At 35.5% G+C, this 23,846-nt stretch overlaps 1 protein-coding gene across 2 annotated transcripts in view; it reads left to right on the plus strand.

Moving 5' to 3' along the window:
- The window catches only part of NECTIN3 (nectin cell adhesion molecule 3), a 70,131-nt gene extending 46,350 nt beyond the window's left edge, over nucleotides 1–23,781 (plus strand). The window contains exons 6-9 of one of the 2 annotated variants that reach the window (XM_072884779.1): nucleotides 8,292–8,430; nucleotides 9,775–9,856; nucleotides 20,165–20,227; nucleotides 20,799–23,781. In XM_072884779.1, the coding sequence (XP_072740880.1) occupies nucleotides 8,292–8,430; nucleotides 9,775–9,856; nucleotides 20,165–20,227; nucleotides 20,799–20,975 (461 nt within the window). In that variant the 3' untranslated portion in view covers nucleotides 20,976–23,781. Of the gene's footprint in view, nucleotides 1–2,876; nucleotides 6,975–8,291; nucleotides 8,431–9,774; nucleotides 9,857–20,164; nucleotides 20,228–20,798 lie in introns of those variants that run through there. The other variant, XM_072884771.1, reaches the window with a different exon arrangement.
- The last annotated feature ends 65 nt before the right edge of the window (nucleotides 23,782–23,846 follow it).

Consider the following 23,846-nt stretch of genomic DNA (forward strand, 5'->3'; position numbering starts at 1 on the left):
GATGCATTTAATGTAAAAACAAAATTTTTCAGAATTTCTGCTGCTTTCAGCTCCCTAGCATGCACAGATACTTTGATATGTTGTTGTGGTTTGTGCAACAACACAAGCCTACATCAGAGAAAGAGATCAGAGCTGTTAAACATTGTGGCATAAGTAAAATGTTAAAGAAAATAATCAGTAGGAAATTTATGCTTTTGAATAAAGTGGCATTTGAAACAACTTGAAAATGATATGCTTAATGTTTTGTGGAAAGCATTAAGAACTCAAAGAAACAGGTATTGGTGATGATGTGAAATGTTATAATTAAACAGCTTGTTGGTATGAAAGACTATAATCTTTCATACCAACAGACAAGAGTGGCATTTTCTTAATTTGGAGGTAGCATTTGAGATGTGATTTGCAAGCAAAATGTTACGGAGTAGAGGTAAGGAACTCTGGCATTCCTAGTCTTAATGTTGTTTTCTATTTGGGAAACTTGCTTGGTGCAGGAAGTAAAAACATAAATCTAGTTTTACATTCAAAAAGCTTAGGGTGACATCAGAAGTTAACTTCACATGTTCTTAGTTATAATTGGCCTTATAAACAAGGAGGGATGATTTCAGTTTTGCCATTCTTCAACAATAAAAGGTATTGACACAAATAGACAGTAGAAATATTCATGTTGTGTATTCTAGGAATACATATCAACAAACACTGAATTGATACTACATTTGCAATGAAGTTAAGATTAATATGTTAACTAATGCAGTTGAACAACCTCACAACTGGTGGATGAAACAGAAGTTTTGAAAGAAAAGCTTTTCATAAAACACTGGTATTTTAATATATTAATAACAGAGTGTAATTGCCACTGTGTTTTTCGCATATGTGATGGTTAAGCTTGCCAGGATGCAAATACTACATAACTTGTGAATGTGTATTTTATATTGTGGATGTGGAGGACAAGGCTTAAGACCTCAGTATCAGAGGGAAGTAGATGAACAATTACAAAGCCAGTTTAAAAAAAAGTGTATATATAGCCTGGAAGACTATATTGCTGGTACTGTCTGAAATTGTATTTTAAGCTAACAAATCTTGTGTCTAAAGCAAATACACTTTCAAGGAAGAGGGTTTTGAGTTTAACTTCTTGACCTATGGATTTGTGGGACATGGGAACCCTGGTAAACTTGGATTCCTTAATCTCTACTTCTTTGTTAAATTATTAAACTCACTTTAAATCAGTTTTTACTAAAATCATAATCTGAATTCCTCTTGTTCATTTTGGTAGTGCATCTTCCTTGTTCAGTTTCCTGTCTTCTGTCAAATTAATTTCATTTACGTATAGCTCCCTAACAAATCACCACTTTTACATAGTCAGGTAATATAATTATGTGCTTTGAAAATCTGTGTAAAACTTTACTTATGTCAAGCTTAAAATGTTGCGTTCAGCAGTGAGGTGCAGTCTGAAGTATGAGTTGTAGTGATCATGACAAATGTGGCAATTCTGTCTAGTATGAGAGAATTGTATGGCCGTCTCTGAGCAGTAAGATTAAAAGTCATATTTATGAATCTTTAAAGTTATGATTTGTCAAATAACTGGAAGCTTGACAAATCTCGAGTTCTATCTTATTTCACTTTTTGTGGTGGTAAATTTAGGGTGCCTCTGTAATATGGTAGTAATAGTTCTGTGAATCTTGCTTATGGGCATTTAACTAAATAACATGACATAATGAGCTACTTGGCTGTCCATGTAATATTCTCTCTAAAAGATTCAAGCTATAATAACATGTTTAGTGTTTGTTGCTTTACTGATTTTAAAATTACCTTGCATTGGGCAAGGCAAAAAGCTGGTTTTATTCATTTCGGCACAAAAATAGAAACTGGAGTTGCATGTAACATTGCAATTGACTGGGGTAATCTCAGGAGGCTTTTCTCAGTGTCATCAGCCTGTCAGTTGCAACCTTGTCTTCAATACAGATGCATACATCTCCAGTAGACTTAAAGAATAAAGGAAAAACTGAGTGCTGGAGAAGCCCGGTATCTGGCAATCTCTTGTTTACTTGCATAACCTGACATGAAATCAGTTGATATTTTGTATTGAGGAATGAATATGGAAATTTCTTTGTGCATAAGGGATCAAATTGCTTTTAGGAAGAATGCGTAGAAATAATTTTTACTTCAAATGTTCCATGTTTTTTTTATTTTAAAATCCTGAAAGCTCCTTGCTCAACATAACTGTTATTTTGAGATTAATACATGCCATTTTTAACTATGCTTCTTTCACTAATACCAAGGTGAAGCTGAGTAAGTTGTATTAATGCAACAAATGTTTTTGGAGAGAATAGCTTAAAAATCAGTAGTTCACGTGCTGTTGACTGAGCACACAACTCATAGTTTTTCATTCTTATACTCAGTGCCCTGAACAATTTCTGAGGTGGGAATTTAATGTGGAATAATTGACTCTATGGCATAATCAATTAATTTGATCCAGTATTTCTAACTGCTGGCTGGAAAGATAGAGGATTGCTTGGGTTTTTCCTAATAGACAGCATTCTTCCATGGGGAGGCAAATAATGAACTATGAACATCTGAGCATAAAAGCTACATCTCCTTACTTTGAGGAGGGGAGGATGTCTACTTAAAGATTATTTTAATTTTATTTTCTCACCGTACTTCCTATCCTGCTGCAGCATAGCTCAAAACCACAATAAATGAAGCTAGTTCAAAGCCTGTGGAAAATGTAAGACTTTGTAGTGCCATGAACTTGAGAATGAAAAACTATTCTTGTAGAACATACCCATCAACTTTGCTTTCTTATAAACCCTTAACTGATTTAGCTTGCATTGACATTCTGTGCCTTTTCTGTGTCTTGTCTACTTCTTTGCTCTTTCCATTAGATCCTCCTACTACTACCACTCGACTGCCCACGGTTCCCTGGCATCCTTCGACTGATGGCATCACAGGTTTAGCAACAGAACCTAGAATAATAGATTTCCCAACATCAACCTTGCCAGCAATGCAGGAAGACACTTGGGGTACTGTCATCGGTAGTGCGGTGGGTGGGGCTCTCTTCCTCATACTTGTCAGTGTTCTGGTTGGAATTATCTGCTATAGGAGAAGACGGACGTTCCGTGGTGACTACTTTGCTAAGAACTACATTCCACCGTCAGATATGCAAAAAGAGTCTCAAATAGATGTTCTTCAGTCAGATGATGTGGATTCTTACCCTGACAGTATAAAAAAAGAAATAAAGCATCCAATGAACAGCTTAATATCTAAAGATTATTTAGAAGACCCTGAAAAACCAGAGTGGAACAATATAGACAATATTAACAGGTACCAGGAACGTTATGAAAGACCAATGGATTACTATGAAGGTGGAACATTGGGAATGAAGTATATGGGTGGTGAATGTTACGATGACAATGAAGAAGACTTTGTTTCTCACATAGATGGCTCGGTAATATCTCGGAGGGAGTGGTATGTGTAGTAACCACTGAAAACTAAACGTGTCCCTACAGTTCATTTCATTGGCTGATCACTTTCAGATTGTTTATACTTACACAAGAGGAGGAATAAACTTTTTGAAACTGATTTTTTTTGAAGGTTTTTATATTGTGACTTGACAAATGGAAATACTGAATCTGGGGAAAATGTATTTGAGCTGCTTTTTTTCCCAATGCTGTACTACTGTTTAAGATTTGAGTTTTAATGCAGAGTGCTTATATTGGTCTATGTCAGAGGTAAAAAAGGCTAAATTAAAGTTGCCATTCAAAATTGTTTAAGAATAAAAAGTGGCTGTCTTGGCTCTCTGATTTAAAACGAAGTTTACCTAAGGCAATGATCAAATATAATCTTTAGGGGCATTTACTTTGCAGATTAAATGAATTACTGCAATCTAGATACCATCCATGGTAAACTTAATGCTTCTGTATAGCAAATACTTTACCAATTAAAATGAGTTACAGCAGAATCAAAGCTTTATTTTTAGGTTCTTCTGCACAAAAATGAATACCTCTTAGCATTTTAATGAGCCTTCTTGTAACTATGTACTTAAGAGAAGTCATTGCACTGAAAGTAACTTATGAACGAGATTTTGAGGAGTAACTGTGTAAACAGCTCAGACTTGTCTTTGAATAAGGTGAAAAATTATTTTTTATAGTCATTGATTTCTAAAGCTTATGCTAGTGTGTGTATATATACATACAGTAAGATATTTTGTTAGGCCTGTAATTGGCAGGATGTCAAAACTTATTAAGGAATACAAGACTCTCTTTGCAAGTACACAGGGTACAATTTGAGAGACCCATTTCTGAGGCTTTGTGGGAATCTTACCATTGAATGTGAAAGCTGGAGAATTGGACACAACTAGGAAGAAAACTCTAATAGATTTGTAAGCTGGAGACTAATGCGAGTTTGCTTATTTTCCCGGGTGCCAATAAACATTAAGCATGCTAAGACATGTCAAAGCATTTGCCAGAATTTTTATGACCAGAAGTTAAAACAGCGGTTTTACGCTGCTTCTGAATAAGTTACAATGCTTGCTTTGAAGAGGGTAACTAGAATTTCAGATTATTAGTAGGGAAGTGGACACTTGCATTGCTACTTTGTATAGTGAAAACACTCTCTGATGGTGCAACTACAGAATCTATGAAACAGGGGTTTAGATAAATTGTGCAGTCTCTGTACTGCAATGGATTTGTTTTCCCTGCAAATAATCCATACTGATTTAACAACATGGTCATGTTCTTGTTCTTTAAAATGACATTGTATGTAGGACATCTCATTTGACATCTGAAGTATTTCTACTTTGTTTTGAGCACATTCACCAAACTAATTCTGCTGATTATGTAGGGAGGAATGAAATAACTTTAGATGAATTATAGAACAATGATAAATTCATAATCAGAATAGTAGATCCTTTGAAGTGCCATTTTTAAGTGTTTAGCTCGAGAAAATGAAGCTGATAAGGCTATTAGTATTTGAAACCTGGAAAGGAAAAAATGTCTGCTACCTTTGAAATTAAATAGGCTGCACAATTACAGCTGCTTCATGAGCATTCATGCTGGAAGTTCTTTTCTATCCTCATGATCTTTGGTAGCTTACAGCATTTAGAGCTTCACAGAAGTAGTTGTATTGAGCGTTGTAGACAATACACTGTGATTGCTTATGACTGCATGTCTTTAAAAAAGATTAAGACAACAGCTTTGTTTGAAATTCAAATGGAAAAGCATCCCTAAACAACTTAAGTTCACATTTGGTTTAATGGTGTACTGATACATGATTGACCAAAGTCTCGAACAATAGCAAATGATATTGTGTGTATCTGTAGTTTGAGTGCAACCACAAGGAAAGAGTTAAATTTCTAGTAGAAGGTTCTGATCCAAATTATTTCTGGAATAAAGAGATCATACCTCTCTTCAAATAAAAAATACTTGATATATCATCTTTAAAAGATGGTGTTACTTGGAAATAAACATAACCATAAACCTGTTCTCCACATGGGATATCTTGCTTTTGTCTCTGTGGATTTTTTGTTTTGATTTTTAAATATATATATATATATTTAATTCCTATGGGTTAAGAAGTTGAAATGTTTTGGAGTTGAAGTTGATAATAGGGATAGGACTTACGTGTGTTGCAATGTTTTGTACATTATGTCTGCTGTAAAAAGAATTGATTGTAAGTACAAATGGCTGTTGTGTGAATAAACTTTTTGTTACATTCTGGAACATAGGTAGTGTTCAAAAATGTTTGACAGATATAATCTTAAAATTGAAGATGAAAAGCAAAATAAAACCAGAGGCTGGTAGAAGGAACTAAAGTATTTAAGCTGTTAAAGTTAATAGCTTTAGCATTTCCTCTTGGAGATGCTAAGCTTATAAAACAAGTGTCTTCAGAAACTATTTTGAAAAGTATGAACCTTGAGAATGATAAATAGGGGTAATCGCTGTCCAAACAGTTGCACTTTAAGCACAGCTGATACACTGTCTAGGATTCACATTCTTTAAAAAAAACCCACTTTTTTCATTTTTTGTTTTAGTTGCTGTAGCTCTGCTTTAACCATATTTATTGGGAGTGAATCAATTCCCATATATTTCTGACCAGCTGGTGGTTAAAATGCTGTGTAGCTGGCACCATGCATCTCAGGTGCTCTGGCTTGTTCAGCTTGGCATGTTAGTCTGGGTTTCTGATCGTTCCTCTGGTTAGACTGATAGAATTTTTGTGCCTGCTTTTTGCCAAAGGAATTCAAAAAATCAAATTAAGTGAGCCCTGTGGTAATGGCACTTCAGTTCAGTTCCTATATGTTACTACACTTGCTGGGATATCACTGTTTTTCCTGGTGTTCCGAGGTAAATGGGTGGCTATTGTTGCCTCATCCAAAATGGGATTCAAAGGCTGAACTTTCAATGAAGATATAATACTTCGTGATGTTACAACATTATAGCAGAATTTACCAGGAAAAAAAGGCACCGTAAAGTTAGTACGGTATGAAACAGTCAAGAAACTCTTCTGGTGTAATCACAAGACCAAAGCACCTTCATGAATTGTGGACCTAACAGTGTATATTGGTTACCTGCAATTTTCTCATTTAAACAAGAGGGCACCCAGTGTAAACTATACTTAAGCCAATTAAAATGCATTGGTTAAGTGAGCCTTCCACTGATTCATGTGCCCATTCTTCAGGAGAAAATGGGAATTGTGATTCTTATGTATATAGACTGGTATCTGACAGACAAATGGAGCTTATGCCAAGAAAGCTGTTCTGTAAAATGGAACAATGATCACTGAAGGTGGTATGTGACATTGATCTTCTGGAGTGAATTATCTTCCTGCATGTTGTTAATCTATGACTTTATCCCTTAACTTTAAGAAAGTCACAAAAAATGGCTATTTCCTTTTTGTTCAATCTACTTAAACATACCTGCATGAGTGATCCCAGGGGAGTATTGCTGTCAGGTCTTTCATATGCAGTGAGAGAAGAGGAATCCCTTTATCAAATTTGAAATGAGGTGGTTTGGGGGTTGTGGGGTTTTGGGGTGGCTTTTTTCTTTGGTTTGGGGTGTTTTTTTCTTTTTCCAAATTGAGGGGTGAGAAAAAGATGCCTTTGCCCAGCTTTCCAGCATACAGGCAGAACAGCATTAGAATTATGAGTAATTGATAAAACAGATTTGATAATGGTTTTGGTTTTTTGACTTGTGAATAGAATATGTAGCTGGAGAGGCTTCTAAAACTTCCTCTGTTAAGAGATTAAATAAAGGATGGTTGTGTGGCATTTAGATAAACACAGCATATTATTATTTCTGAAGGAAAATAGCTGAAGTAAACTGCATTAGAAATATGTAACAAATATAGAGCTCTGTTCATTTTAAACTCCTTTGCTGTTAGCTTTCTGATCTAGTAATCAATGTAGATCAAAGCATAATTTCTGTATGCTACCTACATTTTACAGGTAAAAGCTTTAGTGAAGCTAATGTGAATTATTCCAATTGTGCAACTTTTTGATAAGCCTTTTGTTGCAAGTTTGAAACACTGAGATTGATGATACTGAATTAAAATATGCTAACAGGTTTCACAGCTTTGAGATTTAAAACTTTTTGAGTTCCTAGTATAGTGAAATGGGTGACCTTTAAAAACTGGCAAGTGTGTTAATTCACTATGAGGGTTGTTAAACATTAGAATTGACGATGCTGAGGTCAAAAGAAAAATGCTTTTAAAAAAAAAGCTTTTCTCCTCTCTTGTTAAAATTTATTTATAAAAATTACTGTTTCTCGTAGCTTGAAGTGTGAAGTCCCTAGAGATAGATGGTCCTAGGGGTTGCTTTCAGTGTAAGCAAAGTATTAGCGAGTTTGCATGTTTATTGCTCCTAGTAGTATATCTTTTTTTTTCCCCTGATTTTGGGTTTCCCTTTTTCCTTTCTGTACGCTTCAGTGGCTTTAAAGAAAGATTGTCAATAAAGCCATAGTTGTCTAGCTTTTTGATTTAACACCTCATTTGCTCATGTAAGTGCAAAGCGTGTTCTGTAACTTCATGTTGCCTTGAAATCGAAAATAAAAGCATGCAGCTAGTATTTATTAAAAGTAGTCAATGAAATTTTTGAAATTATATTAATGATTCATGAGCTCTCTTAATTCAACCAGTTTTTTAATTGGGTGACCAGAGCCAAGACTGCAAGAGTGCTAGTGCAGGACAAGGCTTTCTGTTTGGTCATGGAAGGAAGAAACATTTCTCAGAGCACTGCTGAAATAGCTTATCTGAGTAATGAAAGTATGTGACTTCTTAAAAGTGTAATCTATGCTATCACATTGCAGATGTGCCATTTAAGCAGACATCTTCTGTTGCTGTAGCAGGGGCTGTGATTGGAGCAGTCCTTGCTCTTTTTATCATTACCATCTTTGTGACAGTGCTGCTGACCCCAAGGAAAAAAAGGCCACCCTATCTTGACAAAGTGTGAGTATGTGTTGGATTTTTTTTTAATTGAAAGCAATATGCAGAAAGTGTTTGTTATATACAGGAGTTTAAATGTCCGAGTTTCCTTAGCAGCTGTTCAGCTGTCATAATTTCAAGACTGTATTTTCAGCATAGACAAATGTAAAATCACTTGCATTTTTGAGAAAGAAATGAGGAAGCTAAGAATTACTTCAGAGGTAATATAATTCTTTATATCTTCAGAAGTTGGGGTTTTTTTTAGAAAACTGCTTATTGATTGAACTGGAGGGTGGAGGAGAGGTCCATTTGACTGATGCCACTGACTACTAGTTTATCATAACTGTAGGTCTAACATGAGAGCAAATTGATCATGCTTTGCAGAAGTGAAAGTCCACTAAGATTTATCCTGATATGTGTGTAAAATGAAGCAAGCACCCACAGACATATGTACTTAGAAATGACTGACTTAATGTGCTTTCTGGAATACCGGTTGTTTCTTCAAGTCTCTGGCGCAGACATGTGGTTTACTTTTTTAAGCATCCAATATGGTCAAACAAAAACAAGCAAACAAAAAAAGTCTGGAGAGATTTTGTCAAAGTGGATGATGTCTAGACCCTGTTTGGAACATGCATAAAAAGTGATGATGGCTTTGAATATCTGTAAATATAATGTCTTTTCACACATGCCGTATGAAGTTAACAGTTAAACTGAATGAGAAATGAAAATGTCTGTCATGTCTGTATATACTTAATGAGGAGTAGGGTAAAATACTTATAGCATTTAGCATAAAATAAGTTTCAGTATTTGAATCTCTTGAGCTAGCAAGATGAGTCAAGTGTTTTCTTACAACTGAGCAGTTTCTAGCATGGTTAGAAATACTGTTTTCCTGTTTATTTCTCTTAAATTCTATAGCTGAAGCCTATTTATATGAATAGTCTTAACATTTTAATTCTTTTGTAACCATTTGCTTTCACTGAGAAAGTTACAATAGAGAAGTCTTTCATGTAATAATTTATTATAAGGCTTTCTTGAAGGCTTTGCAAAGAAAGGCTGTTGTAGTAAATGTTGCTCAAGCTGTATTTCATAACGTAGAAGTGATGATAGATACCAGTAGTCCCTAATCCTACTTAGTTGGAGGTTGTGGGGACTTCAGTCTACTTAATACCTTATAGGATAAATAACAAATTATAGGCGGTGCTTTTCTACAAAGAGTGCATGGCCAAATTATTGCCAGTGGTGGGACTGAAAGATGTGTGTCTCTGAGTGTGAGTGTTGGATGATTTGGCAACTGAAATAAATAATACCTAACTGACTATTCAATTAGATTTCACAAACATGGCATATTTCATTCTTTCTTTACTACAGGATTGATCTTCCACCCACTCACAAACCATCCTCACGTGAGGAGGGAGCATTCTCTGTACCACAGAAAGAAGCTATGCTTCAGGTGAGTAAGTGGTTATATATATCTTAATTGAGGTAGGAAAAGTGTTAATTTTCCTTTATTATGTTAATTTAGTCTGATTTTGCTTTCCTGGTAATGTATGGAGTTTTTTGATTGTTGATTCACAACCAAGAGGCTTCTCTACATATGTGATATCTGAATCTTATGTCCTTGGTGTTAAAGTCATCCTTAAAGGTCAGGAAACTGGTAGATAGATCCTTTTTGTATCTCTAATAGTGTTTGACAGACTCTGCTCCTCTTGAGGTAGAAAAGGCATAGTTTAAATTCTGTGGTGATTCAGAGAATATACATAGCTTTATAAAACAATCTTCATATGAGGGAACAAATATACTTGATAAACTTAACAAGTGACTTCAGCATTATCATCTTCCTTGTTAGTTGCAATGGCCAATCTTTTAAGCTATTGAGTTTTGAGTGGTGGGGTTATATTGGATTTTGGGCTTTAGCATGGCTAATTTACCAAAGTATGGTTTTGATTCCCAGTGAAGATCACTAAATCACTTTTAAATGCTTGCAATTATGTAATTTCTAATTTTATCTTTTTTCTTGAATTTATCAGCAACAAAAGACACTGTACTAGTTCTGTGACAAGTAATTGAATTTTTCTTATGCTTTCACGGGTAGCTTCATGTGATCTACAGTAATGCTGTCCAAACAAGACAGCAATAGGCAATGAAGTTCCTTACCAGCATTTAGTGTTTGTGTGAGAGTAGTCTGATATAACAGGATCACAGAGGTGATATGCTGGAAAGCTAATTCTAGCAAATGAGACAGTTAGAATAGGTGGGGAGTGAGGAAGGATAGGGCTGCCCTTCTTAGCTACAGCATGGCTTTGCACTGGATTAGGCTGCCTGTGAAACTCCAGGTGAATTCAGAAGGCTTCTTTTGCATTAGGCAACACAGAAGGGACCTGTTTATGGGAGGCAGCTTCAGTTAACAGCACTGATTATTACACTTCATATAATAAACCAGTCTGTGAAAATGATAGATCCCGACTATAGCTCCTAAAGTGAGGTGGGTGGGGTTTTTTTGGTATCTATTAAACCAGTCAGTCTGATTTTTAGATTTCTGCTTACACTGAAGAAAACTTTAATCACCTATCAGTGAAAATTAGACTGTAATTGTTCTTAATGGGATTTTTGTTCCATCTTCAGTACTTTGTATAAATAATGTGATTGTAACCACTGATGTGCTCAATTATAAGACTGAGGTACTTCAGGCAATTATTTGTTTGTAACAAATACTGGTTTTCCAATACTCTGTACCTTTGCAGCTTTAGGGACCTATAGAAGCCTTTTTTTTTCCTGATAGAGGGATGCTCTAGGGAAAAAAGTGTTCACCCATCTTCAAAGATGGATTTTGATGGAGTAATGCTGAAAATATTCTTGTAGATTTCCTTCATGTGATTGCTGGTTACTAAAGCTCACCAAATAAGAGTTGCCAATAAAAGCTTTCCTCCTTCTCATGAAACTAATGCATGAAAAGAATACTGTGTATTACAAATATTACATTGAGTAATACTTGTTAATATTGTTGCTGAATGAAGCAAGAAACTTTTCTGAGATCTATTGCTACTTTTAGTAGCAGCCTGATGATTATAACATTATGGAGGTATAAAACAGTTGGCAAAAAGCATAAGAGGTTTTTGTCTTCTGATCTTGAAGGTGGTATAACACCTAAGATGACACAAAAGAAATTATGCTTTTCTGTGCTAACTATGTAGTAACTCTTCTGTCACTACGATACTCAACAAATGCAATATTGATGAATCATGCTTCTGCTAATACATCCCTATGCTTTAAGTACTATGGTAAAGGATTATCTTGCTTACAGAATCAGAAGGTATGGACTATTTTGTTATTTGTGCATCTGTAGTGCTGCTAGATGGCAAAATGACAACAAAAGGAAATGCAATTATTTAGCCTTTACAGGGCTACTCATAAACTGTATACCTTATTGTTTTCCTCTTCTGAACTCTGCTGTCTTTGAATTCTTTCTTGGTTTTGCTTACTGTGGCTTCTGTTTGTGAATACTTAAGAACTAAGAAAAGCTGAAGCTGACTATAGTCTTTGTTGAACATACAATAAAATGTTTTATCTGAAGATATTTTGTAAATAGAGAAAAGATCCTAAACAGACTGAATCAAATACTCATTTCCCTCAAGCTGGATAAATTGAGTTTTAAGTTGTTTGGGGAAAGGGAGGAGAGAGATCTAGTTCTCTTTCAGGCTAGATGTTAACTACGCTTTATTTACAAATAATGGATTTTGGCATAACATTGTCAGTATACCTGTTCTTTTTCTCTTCTGTGGAACTCTAAAACTGAAAAGAACTGGAGCTGGAGGCTGAGTCTTCCCAGCTGATACTACCTATAATCAACATGTACTCTCTGTTATGCTTGAGGCAAGAGCTTCTGCTTTATCTAATAGAAATGTCAAAATACTAGCTCTAGTCAAGAAATGATTGGCTGCATTGTTTTGGTGTAATAAGCCAACACCTGAATAGCTGTAAAGAGGTAAAAGCAAGTTAGTCAAACATAGTGACAGGCTGCTAAAAGTCTGTACTAGCCACATAATTTATGTTCCAAATGCTGTTTGAACTGCATTGTGTAGTCATAAATGAGAAAATGAGAAGCATGCTGGTGAGCCTCTCTGTAGATGGTTCAGATGCAAGCTTCTGGTTACACTGAAAGAACTTCAGGTGAAGTGTTCGCTGCATTGTCAACAGCAATAGATGGTCAAATTCAATCTGAGTGAAAATGATAGGCTGCACGAAGGTGCAAAGTAAAGGAGAATGAACTTAAATGGTGTCTTCTGCAAACTCACCATAACTGAGGATTGAAAGTGGATTGATTCAATTTAAGCTGATTCTGGTAAGTTGTTACATGTAATATGCAAATTTCTAAATCATCTGTACAGTTATTGTTCAAATATGCACAGCAGCTTTTTTGGGTCTCGTGAAGTATTCCAAATGCAACTGAATAAGCTGAAATTCTCCTGTTTGTGTTCCAGCAGTCAATATTTAACTAGATTTTACCCATATCTAAGCAGATGGGTGTTGATATGAAAATGAGGGGGGATGTTGTAGACATTTGATAGTACTGGATAGCCAATGTCTTTCATAGTTACTCCTTCAGACCTGGAAGCTTTAAGTATATGTTAGTGTTTATGTGCTAATGTTAAATAGTAAGCTACATGTATGTAAAAGTACTATGTAACTGAGTACTCATAATTTCTCTATACTGGTATTTGCAGATACCAATTTATGTATTCATGTGAATCACGTAGGAATTGAGAAGAACTGGTTCCCTTCTGGCCCTAAAAGAGTGAGGCAGAAGTCCAAAGCATAGGAATATTAAGTGAAACAAAGAAAAAATGGCAGTGTAAACAGTTGTATTTACTATGAAGACTGTAGGTTCATCTTTTTCAAAAGCTATTGCTTTTGTCTGGGTGGTTTTTTAATAATCATTGTCATGTAAATACTGTTCTGTTACTCAGAACTATTTTTTGCATGTGATGTGAAAGAGCAGCGAGTAGCCTGAAGGTTATGTCCTTGGTGAGAGAGGGATCTCTGCTTGTCAACTGAGTTTTGAGGCAAATCAAGAGGAAGTTGAGCAATGGAAGAATTCCAGTGACTTAAAGAGGAATTCCTCTGTTGCATATTTATAAAAGGAGTGGGAGAGGAGGCACTAATTCAGGCAATCCTTTGAATTGTTAGAGTTAGTTTCACTATATTTCAAAGAATATATTGATAAGAAGCAAACCTTCTTACTTGCCTAGAAACACGACTGAGATGGACGGTCTTTGACATTGTGAAAGAACTGAAGTTATGTCTAGCTTGACAGGTACTTCTGAAGGAAAGAGGAAAAAATGTTTTGTATAATGCATTGCATGAATGTTCAGAATTCGAGACATTCACAAATTAATAAGACTTTTTTGTAGCAACAGAAATAAAAGTGGAGAAGGGAAATACAGCCCCATAGGTAATTCTAGCCATGAGAAGACTGACTTTAGACTTGCAACTTGTAAGAATACCTCGCATACTTAGCTAAGCAACCTGGTCAAACACTAAAGCTCTTTAATGGTAAAATTTGTATTCCTATTCAAAACAGGAAAGAAGATGGTGAAATTGTATTAGCACAGTTAAAAGCATATAACACCATTTACTGAATGATTACATTTCTGGATCAAATTTGAAAAGATGACCCACAGTACTCTTAAACCTAGCATAATATTGATTCATTTATAGATTATGGCTCTCTTGCACTCCTAGTTCTTTTCCTAATGGTCTTAATACAAGTGGGAACGTCTCTTCCTTGATGAAAAAGGAAGCATTATTGTTATAATTTGCCTTAGACTGAAGAGCTGTTTAGGCAAAAAAGATTGAATGGAAGGAAGCACAAAATGTGTGTAGACGAACTCATCTATATTGATGAAGGATCTTACAATGGAAAAAAAACATTAACCGGATAGGGACTAGAATGAGGCACAAGTTTTTTATTAGTGGATGCTTTTGTAATGGGATTTCTAAATTGGAAAGTATGTGCAAATGTAAGATGAAGATGTTGGTGAGATAACTGGTTTAGGCTTTTAAAGAACTGTTTGAGAAGGAGTATGTTTAGAGTAAAACTCAATGCTTTTATGAAACTCTGCAAAATCAAGCATTTTATTATTAATATTTATAATTAAATAATTATTTATTATTAATGTTTATAATTACCAAGCACTGGAAGAGGCTGCCCAGGGAAGTGGTTGAGTCACCATCCCCGGAGGTATTTAAAAGATGTGTAGACGTGGTGCTTAGGGACATGGTTTAAGTGTTGGACTTGGCAATGTTCGCCTCCTTGTGTGGTGAATTCATGCTTTTAGCTCAAGCATGAAAGATCAATGTCTCCTGATAAGCACTAAGTCATATATTCTCAGAATTTATCTACGGATCACATTCTAAGACTTGAGGAGCAAAAGCAGCATAACTTTAAGGGTGGGGAATAAAACCCTTTTAATGGAATTACAAAACAGAAAACATCACAAACAAAACTCTGAAGAATAGGCCTGTGAAGACAGTGGAAAAGAACTGTTGGAGGAGTGGGGAAAGTAGAAAACATTGGATGAGTTTTCAGCTTGTTTCACAATGAATTTGCAGGTCATGTTAAAAGTTGGGTAAGTCAAAATTCCTTCAAAAGTTGAACTAAATAATGAATGTGGAAAAGTAAAAAGTGAAGGGGAAGGAGGAGAAAAGAATGAAATCTCACTTGAGATTGGTGGGGTTTCTGCTCTAAGACCAGTAACTTATCTACTTCGTGTTGTTGCTACCATTGTGAGGCTGTTGGGAAAAGTGTTCCAAATTACAAAATGGAAACAAATGTGCAATTGTGCAAAAGCTATTGTAGCCTGTTGTGCCCCTATACTACTAGCTAAGTGTGGCATAGAGGGAAGAACTTAATTAGGAATGATGGTACCATAGTGTAAGCTGTATCCTAAGTCATAATTCTTAGATAGCATTGCTTGGTACGATTACAGTTGGACATCCTTTAACTCAGGCAGTTGGTGATTAACTGCATGTTTGTTACTGAAACAGGCGACTTCCAAAGTTACTCCATCATAATGGTGACAAAAAATTTTGGAAAGGAAGGGAGGTTTTGAATCTCTGATATTGGCTCTTGATAATTTCATAAATGTATCAATCTACTACAGTATTAGTTTAATACATGCAGACCTCTGTTTACATTGCAGATTTAACCAGTAGCTGTTTTCAGACATGTGCATTTAATATTCAGGAAAATATTTATTTATGTTTGTCTTGAATGAGGCTTTAAACTCTTACTTATTCAAACTTTTTTTGCTACTGAACAGGAGGGGGAAAAATTCCTAGTCTGTAATGTCTCATTTGTCTGAAGGTCTAGAATGGGACAGCTAGTTATATTTGTTCTCCTGTTTTCTCCCCATTGTGCCATTAGGCACTAGCGTAACTGTAAAAATATTGAGTATATGCTATTTTTAGTGAAGTGTTACTTCCACAAAAGGTTTAAATAACAGATAAATTGGTTAGGATCAAAACTGGCCCCTCTGACAGTGAGCTGGCTCAATTGTAGGAAGGTTTTCTACTCATGAGAAAGTGGTTTTAGTTGTGCTAAATCTTCCCTGGAAAAAATACTTTCATTTGCAGAGATGCAAATGTATAGTTGCAGTACAATTTTTCTTTTATAAAACTAAGGTTAAGAAGAAAAAAAAAGTGCAACATTTAGATACTCTCTACCACTTTTTATAAAGCTTAAAACAGTAAATGCCTAACAAAGAACTGAGTTCCTTGGGATTTGAAAATATGCATTCAAGTGTGCTCTCTAACGCGTGCAGTGTATTTATTAGATGGAGCCCAGAAAAAGGGCAAGGAAGCATTTCTTCCTGAAATGGGTAGAACTTTGTTCCCAGATATAATCAAATTAGAGGTAAGTATATAAACATAGACAGAATGACAAGTTGTGTTTTAACTAATGGTTTTGTAAATAAGTTAATTGAGTTTTAGTTCAGCTGTTTGGTCTGTTTGGAAGGTTCTTGTATTGCCTGTCCTCTTGAAGGTACGGTGCTCTGCTCTTGTTTTGTGCTTTGGTTGTTTGTTTAGGGGAAAATCAGTGAGGCAGTTCCAGGCCTGGGCTCTTCTGCTTAGTCCAACTTCTAACTTATTTTGCATGTTCAAGATGTGTATATAAGCTGATCAGTGCTGTAACTACTAATTGCATGGAAATATTCAGCAACTTCATGTATGCAGGCAGGTGTTGAAAATGATGAGCTATTTGACTTAAGTAATGAAGAAAAAATTATATCCAACTCTTCTTAGTCTGAGTAGCTTTATTATGAACTGTACACTGTTTGTATTCTGTTCCGATATGAACCCTGTTACAGAAATGAACTCTTCTTGGTATGATGGTTAGCCTTGATCGATGATTTTTCTTCATGCTGTTGCTCTTAATGTAGTGCAATTGCCCTCTCTTTTTGGAGATAATTACAAGCACCATAAGTTTGTCTGCTCTTTGTCTTCCATTTTGTCATATCTTATAACTGTTAAGACTGTGTCTGCTTGTCCATAAAGCTTCACCTTTCAAGTCATCACTCTGATATCCAGACCAGTGACTGCATAACCTCAAGGTACAAGTTTGTTCTTTGGCTATACCTGAGCCTGTTGTCTTGTTATGTTGTCTTGTTAAGCTGCTGTAATGTTATTTCAGCTTTTTGCCTACTTGGTCACCTTGAGGTTGCTGATGGCAAAGCAATGGTAAAGCTGTGAAATTGGCTAGTGACAGACTGGAGGCAAAACAAGCAGTATTAAGCTGCAGAGTTGTCTGTTTTCTGAATAAATCTGATACCTAGTCATTGAAAGCTCCCTATACTTGACCCAGATATACATAGTTTTATGTTACTATGAAGCAAACTTCTTTTACTTACCTTCTTTACACAGCATAAACAGGAAATTTTTGTTTTCCAGGAGTTTTGCTATCTTTTCCAAAACAATCCCAGAGGTTGGTAGAGGGTTGATTCTTTGTTTAGAAAGAAGATAACTGAGGGAGGAGCATGGATTGGAGGTCTTGAGCTTGACAGAGTAAGCTTTAAGTTGGGGGGAAAAACAACTTCTCAGTTGAGAAATGCTGCTAGTGAGTCATGAGTCAAGCAGTAAAAGTCCCAAGATCCTGCTAGGGTGACACTTGAGCAAAATCTGGACACTTTTTGTCTCTTGTTGGATCAGTGTGGTAAATTGCTCAGATAAACATCTATTGTTGTTATCCAGCAGCTGCTGAATTTAGCAGTAGTCTACCTTTTGAGACTGGACCAAATCTCCACTTTAAACACTGAGAATATCAGAAGGTATGCAGGGCACTTGTACCAATCATGATAAACATTGTTAATGACTAATGACTGAAGGAAACAATTAACCATTCTGAAATAAATATTGAAGGACATGGTGTTCTTCCTACCAAGTGAAGGACCATTTTGAAGAACAAATCTACTTGCTCTCCTTTAGCTAAGAGCGGGGTGTGGAACCAACATCGAAACCAAACAAGAAAACCTTATTTGCAGAAATGAGATTTTTGTGTTAGGTATTAGAAAAGCTTGCTAATAAAAGAACAGAAAAGATACTAGGTTGCCTGGGAAAATTATTTGTGGTCCAAGCTGCTTTTGAATGGTATCTCCAAACAGTGTTCACCCAAGACTGGGTGATTCTACTTCAACCAAATGTCTGGGTGAACTCTGGCAGAAGTTCCTTTCTGCCATGTTCTTCTAGCTTGCTTCCAAGAGCACAGTAAGAGTGCTGATTTATATGCCAGTAGAGCTGGTTTTCTAACAGAATCTACCAATAAATGTTACTTCCTCTATATATGCATGTTAACCATACATTGTTAAGTATAGATAAGCTACATGTAGCTCATTTTTCTTCAGGTGTATACAGTGGGCAAGATTTCCATCTGGTGTTATTTCTTAAAGTTAGATGATTTCAGCCTAGCTGGTTATGAAGCATTTGTGTACTTGAATATGGTTTTGGTTGCCATTAATATGTAAAGTGTATGCTAAATAAGCCACAACTATGTCCTCCTTACAATATCAGGAGTACTAATAATGACCAACTGTTCCAGAAGTAATAGAGTTGACAAGCTAGAGAAGCTTTCTAAGATATTTTCTATCTAGAAGTTATGTGTCTTCAATCTTTAACACATATATATTCTAATGCACAGGAGTACCATCTACATTATGTACATCTTTTACGTACTTGTAATTTTATTGATATGCATTTGTTCTCTCAACTTGAGGGCTAATGCAAGCACTTCTGTCAGGCCAAAGCATAGTCACACTGTTGGGAATGTTGGTGTTTGCTACGTGTTCGGGCTCAATGTATGAGCTTATAAAGCTGTCACAAAGCCCCAGTACATACGTGAACAATTTTGTTAGGAAATGTAAGAGATATGGTCATTGCTCTCTGCCCTACCCATCTGCTACCTGAGAACCTCTGTTTTTATTGTGGAGTTTCTGGGAGACCTGACTGAAGAGTTAAGTGATAGAGGACACCTTTCAAATGCTTTGATCACTAGATCACTGTCAGCCTTAAGACTCTTTCGTTACTGTAATAGCTATCTGGCACTAATGAGTTTTGAAACTCTGTGTTAAGCACTCTGTAAAACTATATTGATCTTGATGGTGGGACTGTTCTTCGGGAGCCAACAAAGGGCAAATAACTGCAGAACAGAGTGACTTTCTAAGACCACTTTTGTAAGCAGGAGCAGGAATCGGGTAGCAGGACACAGCTAAATGGTAAGTTGTTCTTCCCTATTCTAGCCTAGCCAATGTTCCAAAGGACTAATAGGCTTAATGAAGCAAAGGTTCTATTTGAGTAGCAGAAGAACTTATTGCTGTATATGGCTAAGTTTTTATTAGCAAGCCATGCTGAACAGTAGGAGCAGACCTACAGCTGACATTGACATTTTGGGGTGTTCATGCAATACATGTTTTGGGGGATTTTGCTTCTTATTAGCTGTTGTCCTGTCCTATGAATAGAATGCAAATTAGTTCCTGATGTACATCTACCTATCAGGCCTTGCTAGACCTCTAAAATAATATTTTGGAGAGATATACTTTGAGAAACAGGTTTTAGGCCTCACAGAAAAAGTTGATAGTAAAATGTCTAGGCAGTGTGGACTGTCAGTTGCAAAATCAGTCAGCAAAACAAACTTTTGTAGACAAGCTGTAAATAAGGAGTTTAATTTTACTGAAAAGCATTTTCTTTGGTTTGGGTAGTCTCATTAGAAGTTTTTAATTTTTCAATAGGAAGTACTTTGATTAATTTAATGAAATTAAGAAACAAACATGTACTCCCTTCTACCCTCAGTAGTGTACAATTAAATTCCTTTTCAGTTAAATACTTTTGTGCAATATCAGACTCAGCATTTATCCATATGCTTGTGAAAACTTTATACTGTATAACTGATTTTGGATTTCACTTTTTTTAACCTGGGGCTTATCTAAAATCAATATCATGTTAAAATAAAAAAGCTTTTTAATATTTCCCAAACATGCTTATGCTTAAATAAAAAACTCAAAATTAAATATGTATAAATAACACTTCCTAAATGGACAATAGCATCTTTTTTCCACCAGAGATTACCTTGTAAGAAGTATTCTAAATGGTAGTCAGTTAAGACACTTCACAAGGCAGTGTATTTTGTGATGACTAGCATTTTTGTATAAACCAAACCTGTTTTGCAGTGTTGAATTTTGACTTGTTTCCACTGTAACTTTTCTTCTTTCAGAAAGAACATTTTGCTTTGCAAAACCAGTACAGAGAGAAAGACGCTGGAAAGTTGCAGCACATGGTAAATAACAAGATGGCTTGAATTCCTGATTGAAGCTTTGGTTTCATCTTGTTCCGTAAAATAAGCTTATAAGGATGTTTTCCATTAAGAGCAAAGTATTTGTCCATGCTAGTCAATAACTGTTGGATGTGTGGGTTTGCTACCCACAGAGTGGAAAGAGTCAATATCATTTTAATATCCTGTATTTCCTGTGTAGTTTTGACTAATTTAAATACATAAACACTAGTATGTATTTAAATAATAGAATAAAATTTAAATAATATACTAGTTGAATAAAATAACAAAGCACAGGAGTGCTGACAGCCTTCTTCATAGTTTGTGTTTTGCTTTAGATTTATTCAGCCTTAAAATCTAACTTCCTTTAAAACAAAAGTTTGAGGTTAACTTTGAGTGGTTACTAACTCTTCTGTTATATGTCTGTTAGTGATTAGAATTTAAGTTCATGTTTCTTGATTTATAGGACTGTGTTGGAGATCATGCACCTTTTATTTTGCCTAAAGCTTTAACAAGATTAGGAATTGCAGGTTCTATACATGAACTATGAAACTGATTACTTCTTGTGTGTGTTTAGAAAGCTGTGAATGGAAGGCAACTTACTTGCGAGGCTGAAGAGCCACAGGAACAAGAAGGTCTTCAGCATATGTATCCTGTTTATCAACAAACATACTACAAAAATTGGAGCAGCAGATACCCACAAAACTCAGGACCTGGAAGAGTCTACATCAATCCAAGGGAGCATTATGTATGATTCTGTACTCAGATGTCTTAACTTTTAAGAGATGAGGGTTTTCATACCTGTTGACTGTATGACCAATATGTCTTGTTGGCTTTCATCTCTAAAACAATTGGTCTTTTTTCCTGTGGGAAGTAATTGCTTGGAGAATTTTATATAGGTAAACCCTATGGAACTTGAGACTTAACTTGCTTCTAGTCTTTGGTATGTATTTGTTTTTGTAGTTGTATCAACCTGCCAAAAGAGTAGAGCCATTTAGCTTTAACTTTCATAGTCGTAAGATGTATAAATTTAGATGAATTGGTTGACACATGCCAAAATGTAGTTAAGCCGTTTGCCTGGTTATTTCTGGGAGCATTCTCTCCCTGAATGGATATTTCACAATAACCTTACCTATGTAAAAGTAAGTAAATATGAGCAAGACAGTTGAATCCCTGGTGACATAAGCAGTCTCAGGCTGAGAGTCATTTTTTTGCATCTTAGAAAACTTGGGATAATTATCATTTTGACTGGCCTTAGCTATTGATTTCTCAACTAGCTCTACCTCTCCCAGTCAAATGAGCAACTAGACTACCTCTCAAATACTGACTTGCTGTTTCATAACGTATGTTGTGTGTCTTCCCACCGTGTTAAAAGTGAAGCAATTTCCTTACATCAGAAACTTTGTTTTATATTGATCCTGGCTGTCAGTTGATGTACTTGCTGGTTGTAGTTTCACAGTAGGTCTATATGAAATTTAGTTGCAGGAAGTAGATGACTAGACAGACAAAACTTTCTGAAAGTGTCTTATGTGTAGCTGCATCTTACCTACAAATTGCTATTTAGCCATTTTTCCAAGTATGACTCCCATGTTAAGTGTTGCAGAGTTTGTCTTGCTTGGTAATAAATGTATTGCATGTTCTTTGATTTTTTCTCAGTTGGCAATAAAACTGCCTATGATGTGTTCTTACATCTTGACAAGAAAGCTTCAGTAGACTTCAAGTAGTTTTCAGCACCGTCCTTTAATCTTAACCAGTAGTGTGAAGTAACGAGAACGTCCTGATGTTACCAGTGCTAACAGTATTCCACATGAAATTTTATGAGTGTGGGGTAATGGTTGAAAAATGTGCTCAGGACCTTTTTAGAAAAATAAGTTTTCCTTTGGAGTAAAAAATAAATATTTAGCAAGAAAAAAAATTGATCTAATGTATTAGTGCTGAAATGAGCTCACAGGACAATCTTAAAATATTTTAAGAAAGCAGGAAATAAGACACTGACTAAAATTTGCTGGAGAAACTTAAACGACTTATGTGCATTCTGTACACATAAGTACAGAATAATGATTTTCAGTCAGATGACCTTAAGACAAAATGTTGAGAAAAATGGCTATGTCATGCTGAACTAGCTATCGATACAGAATTAAACATTACTTCTGTGATATTAGTGTTTTCTCTGCAGATTATTGGATTTTTCAGAGAGAAGAGTCATAGTTGTGGAAGCAATAGAATTGAAAGCTAGTATAGTTAAGTGTGCTGCAGGCAGGATGCTGTTATAAAACCTGTATTCAACCTGCATTCATCTCCATCGTAGTAAAAGTTAATGAGATCCCTATCCACAATAGGGCTAGGTAAATATTTCTAGTTTGTTACAGGTAGCAGCTAGAAGATTATGGCTTAGGTGCCCATGCTCTGGACACTGTATGAGTAGACATTAACTGTTCTCTTGCTAAGCAACTTTCTGTTATATGATGTGGATGAAGTTGACAGCTGAAGGAATGGCAAAGAAAAAGGTTAGAGAGAACCTATTTCTTGGGAGCTTTCTTTGAACCACTGTCAACTTGCTTTTGTCCTAGGGACTGAGAACTTTCATGTAAATTGAGCAACTGTTTTCAACTTTAAAGCCTCCTGCTGTATTTGAGACCTAAAAAAGGGCTTGTCTGTCCCAAAAATGTGTTTTCCAATAATGTCAGTTTAAGCAGCTACCTCTTTCCACAAGTGTTGCCTTATCCTTACATTACTGCAGCTCCAAAAAACATCTACTGCCAGAACACAAAAAGAAAACAGCATCTTAACCAAATGTTAAAGGAAATAGAATAACAGAACATTGATATGAACTATACTGCTGGAGATACTTTGATCGATATCACTGAGCAAAACTTCATTCAAAAAATATTTGAATATACATTCTAGGGTGGTTCAAAACAGTGTTATTGTGATAATGCTTCCACTACATTAATTAGTACAAGGTGATAGTAGGCAGATGATCATTTCCGTTCCTATTATGTTGGCAGATGATGTAAAAAAACAATTATTTTGGGTTCAGACCTCTTCTACTGCTTTTATTCTTATTTCCAGATACATTTTTGTTTGAAGAGTTGAAACTTTGGGGGAAGGAGGCAGGAAGGAAGAATGCTATCAACAAAGCTATAATTGCTTTTTTGAATTTGTAAAAATAGCTTAAAAAAGAAAAATGTAGTCCAACTGTGTTTGCCCAAGTTATGTATCAACAAACTACAGAAAGCTTGAGTTGCAAACTACCCGTTAGCACATAGTTTGCCCTAAAGTCATTAGGGAAATATATTATCGTGTTTATTACCTGTGAGAAGTGGTTTCTTTGTCACCTGTTCAGGGACATTTAATGTGTTAGGTTTTTTGAAATGTTGCTTGTAGTCTTAAGTGTGGCTGGATTTGGGGGGAAGACATTTGGCATAGAATGCTCTGAAGAGAACAGAAAAATGTCTGCTGATTAGGATGTTCAACAGAAAGGATTGCACATATAGAAGTAAGTTTGATCTGCTTTTTTAAGATGTAGAAAATGTCCTTTTTTATTTTTGTACATTTTCAAATGTTTGTATTTGTATTTTGATTTGAATAAAAACATTCAAAATAGAAACTTTTCATATGTTGT

This window comes from Ciconia boyciana, chromosome 1 (genome assembly GCF_034638445.1).
Source record: "Ciconia boyciana chromosome 1, ASM3463844v1, whole genome shotgun sequence".
Lineage (NCBI taxonomy): Eukaryota > Metazoa > Chordata > Aves > Ciconiiformes > Ciconiidae > Ciconia > Ciconia boyciana.